The sequence below is a fragment of the Pseudophryne corroboree genome, chromosome 6 (assembly GCF_028390025.1).
Source record: "Pseudophryne corroboree isolate aPseCor3 chromosome 6, aPseCor3.hap2, whole genome shotgun sequence".
Lineage (NCBI taxonomy): Eukaryota > Metazoa > Chordata > Amphibia > Anura > Myobatrachidae > Pseudophryne > Pseudophryne corroboree.
In genome coordinates, this window is record NC_086449.1 from 813,638,970 (window position 1) to 813,644,969 (window position 6,000).

At 49.5% G+C, this 6,000-nt stretch overlaps 1 protein-coding gene across 1 annotated transcript in view; it reads right to left on the minus strand.

The window, feature by feature from the left end:
- LOC134934700 (aldo-keto reductase family 1 member C1-like) overlaps positions 1-4,200 on the minus strand; it is a 46,327-nt gene extending 42,127 nt beyond the window's left edge. The window contains exons 1-2 of the mRNA XM_063930071.1: positions 3,898-4,200; positions 594-761 (exon numbers count right to left, since the gene is read on the minus strand). Of these exons, the coding sequence (XP_063786141.1) occupies positions 594-761; positions 3,898-3,984 (255 nt within the window). The 5' untranslated portion in view covers positions 3,985-4,200. The remainder of the gene's footprint in view (positions 1-593; positions 762-3,897) is intronic.
- Between the last annotated feature and the right edge of the window lie 1,800 nt (positions 4,201-6,000).

A 6,000-nucleotide genomic window follows, 5' to 3' on the forward strand; every position in this document is an offset into this window, starting at 1 on the left:
AAAGGGGCGTGGCCTCGCAGGTCTTTTCTCTCTCGCTCCGGGGGTGTTTCCAGCTTGCCTGTAGATGCTGGCAGCCCCCGGAGACTGGAGAGTGTGTGCCGGCTGTGTGACAGGAGGAGAGTGCTGCAGGAGATGACGTCACTGCAGCACTCGGCTCCTGACAGCGGAATGTGTGCGGAGGAGGCGGCGGGTCTGTGTACGCGGGGCAGAGAGGGCTATGAGAGCCTTCTCCTGCGCCACCCGTCCCACCTAATGTGTATGCCGGGGGCAGCAGTTGTTGTTCGGCGCGCCGTGGCTGGTTAGTCAGATTTGCTGGGGGGGAGGGGGAGGAGAGAAGGGGTGTGACATGGACAGGCAGCAGGAGCAGAGACTTGCTGCACATGTGGTGGGTGGGCTCTGTAACTCCGCCCACCGCTGTGACTCCGCCCAGCGTTACGGGCACAGAGTCACAGATTTGAGCAAATATATAGGAGACATTTGGCTGTTTAGAACTCTTAAACAAACAGACAACTAAACTGGATTCCCACCTTAATGTCGGAAAGTAGAAGAGTCAGTTCCATGAAAATAAAACAATGGGTAAAGACTCTAATTACCTTCCCAGTGTAGAAGACGTCTTCTCTCTTCACTGTCCCATCTGCAATCTTCTCCCTGATGGCTCGCCCAACTTCAACTTCATTGCCGTATATAAATGCGCAGTCGATGTGACGGTATCCAACTTCTAGAGCCACTTTTACACCCTCTTCCGCCAAGCTCTTGGCAACCTAAGAACAATTGGATCATTAGTGATTCTTGGTACAACTAAAATATTTGTCCTCGGGTCATTTTATCTCACAGAATGTTATGATTCTAGCACTCAGGTCTGGGGTGATCTTATATGAAGGGACCCTGAATACCAGAACTAAATGCTGGGAAAGGGGAAAGGAATGGGAATAGCCCCTGGCGCCCTATCTCCGTTGTCTCGCCCGTGCTGTCAGTACACTCTTGCGAGACTATGGTTTCTTGAGCCCATGGCAGCCGCGTTTGAAGGACGGATTACGTCTGCCCAACTCCGATGCCCCCTCAGGTCTTAATGAGAGACAAAGAGTGAACCGAGACAGGGAGATAACAAGGGGCCCTCTAACTAAACAACAAGGCCAGGGGCTACTAACAAACCTAAAACTAAAGTATGCGCAGATTACCGCCAGGGAAAAGAACAACCAAAATACTCCAGTTGTCCACTCTCCTACATGGCACCGCCGAGTTCCGTAGAGGACTGTGGAAGCGGATACCTCTGCAAATGCTCCAAAACCAGCAAACAATATGAAGCGGCCTAGGCCGCAGCACGCGGCAGAGCCGCCACTCACGAAACCAAACGAGATCCTCAATAGACGGTCACAGGTAAAGGAGGACCAGGAGAACTCCTTGGGATGAGATGACAAAACACCAAGACTCAGGAACTCAGAGGACTGGAACGACCGGGCACAGCAGACCAGGAACAGACTTTCACCAAACATGAGCAGCATGCAGGAATCTATCACTGGCGTCTGTGTGAGGCACTGAGGAGGCATTTAGCAGGGAATCCTCCAATCAGAGTCCAGAACCTGATTACAATGAATGTCGTGCAGCTGCCCTACTGCACGACCAGAAAACACGTGTGCACAGTAATTAATAACCCCTGCAACGGGGAACGCGGTCCGCACATGGCGTCCCCGTTGCTAGGGTCCCAGCGGCTCAGCATGCCCGGCGTCCTAGCGTTGCTAGGGAGCTGGCGGCTCAGCGCGCATGGCGTCCTAGAGTTGCTAGGGACCCGGCGGCTCAGGGTGCTCGGCGTCCCTAGTTGCTAGGCGCCGGGCCGGGAGGAAGACCCGGACCGCGGCGCCTAACACAGAAGTTCTGACAGTATAGCTTTGGGTCTATGTGAGGCCTAATAACTTTAATTCCACTGGAATCTACATAAATCAAGAAGAAAACCTTCTGCACTTCATCAGTACGTGGCTATTAAGTTTGCATAAACAAACAAAGGGGCAGATTTATTAAGCTCGGTGAAGTGATAAATTGGATGGCGATAAAGGACCAGCCAGTCAGCTCCTAACTGTCATTTTTCAAACCCAGCCTGTGACATGAAAGTTAAAATCTGATTGGCTGGTCCTTTATCACCTTCCACTTTATCACTTCACCAAGCTTAATAAATCTGCCCCAAAGATTGTTATAACTGACTGAATAAAGATTAAAGTTGAGGCATCTTATGGCGACTTGACTGTGCAACTCTATGGTCAACTCAAGACAAGAACAAGGAAACAGAACTCCAGAAACATTTAGCTGGGGAAACAAAATTCTTCCTGCGCGTTTCAGGCAGCACCAGCCTTGGCTATAGCTATACTTAACAGGAGTAGCTGGCGAAATGCGTACATTTCTGTAATTCATGTTTTAGAGACGTAAATGACAATGATACACTTTAAGTTTATCAACTACACAGTTCTGGGAGTGCAGACATCCTCATGTTACATACACTACTGGTTATAATAACCCCAAGTTTGATGAAAGAGCTACAGTAGCATATGGGTTATATAGGTTTGTCATAACCACTAGGAATGGAGTCCTATAGTACTGGTGGACTTGTTTGGTGATAGGATAATGTGTGTAACTAGAGCTAACGTGTGTCATTTATGGACACCATAATAAAATTAAATGTTCCTTATATACCTGCGAAGAGTGAAAAAGTCCCATACAAAATATACATGTAGCTCTGCCAGGGAGACAGGTTCTTCCAAGCCCCAGTCATCATAACACCCAGGCCCGGTGACAGGGGGGTACAATGAGGACACTTGTACCGGGCCCCAAGATCCTGAGGCAAGCAACTGGCCAACACCATGCTGCACTGCAGGTGGGGCAGATGTAGCATGTGCAGAGAGCTTTAGATTTGAGTGGGACTAGATTTTTTCTGTACAGGGTAAATACTGGCTGTTTTTGCTTGTAGCCTACAAATGTTAGACAGCTTTATTTTTACACTGCAATTTAGATTTCAGTTTAAACACACCCCACCCAAATCTACTCTCTCTGCACATGTTACATATGCCCCACCTGCAGTGCAACATGGTTTTGCCCAGTTGCTTGCTGTTTGGGCCTGAATCAGGCCCAATGTCTCCACAAGAGTCTTATATTTGTTGGGCGTATGGGGTCCACCACAGGTTCTCTAAGCCTAACCACACATCTGGCAGATTTGATCTATGGAGAATTAGACTTTGTGTGACCCCAAAATAATTGATTGGCTGCAAAATATTCCTATTGAGGATCAACGTAAGGCATGTCCATCGATGACCGGTGTTGGCCTATGCTGGCGGGAATCTGTTGATCATATTAATAAATGGATACTTCCAGAATGCCCACTGCTTTGTGTGTCCCAAGTTAGGCCATGATTTCTGTGGCTCAGCATTCAGGCCGCATAACAGGACCGAGCCCCCGGAGAGCAGGATATGCTGTGATAGACAACTATACCAGCCAATCAGTGATCACACAGCCACCTACTGTCCCCTCAGATGACAAGTGCCGCTCCAGTCTCCAGCACACAGGGACACTTATACCTGCAGGTATTGCATAGAAACCTAGATGCACTCATTTGTCCATGCAAAATAATTCATAAGTGTTCTCTAATTAAAGATGCATTGAATCACTGACATGAAAATGATGGTGGAAGATTTTTGGTACAATGTTTAGAAAACGCTGCCAGATAAATGCGGGGAGATGTATCCGGCCTTGGAGAGAGATAAATCGGAGAAGTTGCCCAAAGCAGTTGCACCAGATAAATCACAGCAGCTGATTGGTTGCAGCTGCTTCATTTTAATCACTCTCCAAGTCTTGATGTATCTCCCCCATAAACAGCCATACAATCAGCCCACCCTCACCCATCTAGTCACCCACCGTCTGTGGGGCGTACGTGCCAAATCCAATCACTGGCATCTTATGACCATCGTTCAGCACAACGTAGGAATCTTCCTTCAGAGCCATCTTATTCCTCGGGTCTGTCAGGAAGTTACTGAACACTCTGCACCTAATAGTTATTTATTAATGGTAACTTTCCAATCCCTCCTCCTCAGCTGTGTCACTGTATACTGTGTGTAACATTCCGACCTTCCAACCAACCACAGCGAACATACCAGACTCCTAAGGAGCTGAAGGCTTTCCTTCTATTAATCTGAGGGTGTTGGTGTAACGACCGCTCCCACAGTCAGCATGAGAAAACATCATGATTTGCAAAGTCACTGTGAGCACGTCATTAGCCAGACGCATTGCTTGTTCAATAATCTAACTTTTACTTATTTGTGGTCTGTGAGTTTCTCTCCTGCCAGCGAAGAAAACATTTATCACGTGTCTCTGACTGCTGAGAATTGGCAACTGTTCAGAGACAAAAGACAATTGTTGTAGTGTGTAATGTAACCCTGGAACACGTGGATTCACCATTTACCCAGTGCTAGACTGCAGGTCTCAGCATTCCTTCCATGTTCTTCCAGCAGCGCTCCCTGCACATTATACCAGCAGCTCTCCCTGCACGTTATACCAGCAGCTCTCCCTGCACGTTATACCAGCAGCGCTCCCTGCACGTTATACCAGCAGCGCTCCCTGCACGTTATACCAGCAGCGCTCCCTGCACGTTATACCAGCAGCGCTCCATGCACGTTATACCAGCAGCACTCCCTGCACATTATACCAGCAGCACTCCCTGCACATTATACCAGCAGCTCTCCCTGCACATTATACCAGCAGCACTCCCTGCACATTATACCAGCAGCGCTCCCTGCACATTATACCACCAGCGCTCCCTGCACATTATACCAGCAGCGCTCCCTGCACATTATACCAGCAGCTCTCCCTGTACATTATACCAGCAGCGCTCCCTGCACATTATACCAGCAGTGCTCCCTGCACATTATACCAGCAGCTCTCCCTGCACATTATACCAGCAGCTCTCCCTGCACATTATACCAGCAGCTCTCCCTGCACATTATACCAGCAGCTCTCCCTGCACATTATACCAGTAGCACTCCCTGTACATTATACCAGCAGCGCTCCCTGCACATTATACCAGCAGCGCTCCCTGCACATTATACCAGCAGCTTTCCCTGCACATTATACCAGCAGCGCTCCCTGCACATTATACCAGCAGCTCTCCCTGCACATTATACCAGCAGCTCTCCCTGCACATTATACCAGCAGCTCTCCCTGCACATTATACCAGCAGCGCTCCCTGCACATTATACCAGCAGCTCTCCCTGCACATTATACCAGCAGCGCTCCCTGCACATTATACCAGCAGTGCTCCCTGCACATTATACCAGCAGCGCTCCCTGCACATTATACCAGCAGCGCTTCCTGCACATTATACCAGCAGCGCTCCCTGCACCTTATACCAGCAGCTCTCCCTGCACATTATACCAGCAGCGCTCCCTGCACGTTATACCAGCAGCGCTCCCTGCACGTTATACCAGCAGCGCTCCCTGCACGTTATACCAGCAGCGCTCCATGCACGTTATACCAGCAGCGCTCCATGCACGTTATACCAGCAGCGCTCCCTGCACTTTATACCAGCAGCGCTCCCTGCACATTATACCAGCAGCGCTCCCTGCACATTATACTAGCAGCGCTCCCTGCACATTATACCAGCAGCGCTCCCTGTACCTTATACCAGCAGCTCTCCCTGCACATTATACCAGCAGCACTCCCTGCACATTATACCAGCAGCACTCCCTGCACATTGGCCCTCATTCCGAGTTGATCACAGCAGTTCATCGCATCGCAAATGGCAAATATCCGCCAACTGCGCATGCGCAACAGCTGGACTGCGCGTGCGCAAAGGGAGCGATACGACGCTTGAGCAAAATTACTAACTGAAAATCTGCTCATACTACACCATTGAAAACAGGGAGTGACGGAGGCGTGACAGAGGCTCGGCTTCGCTATCTAATGAAATGGGCGTGAAAGTGGGCGGCTTGTGTGGGAGTATGCAACCAGCAGTAGGCGTGTTTT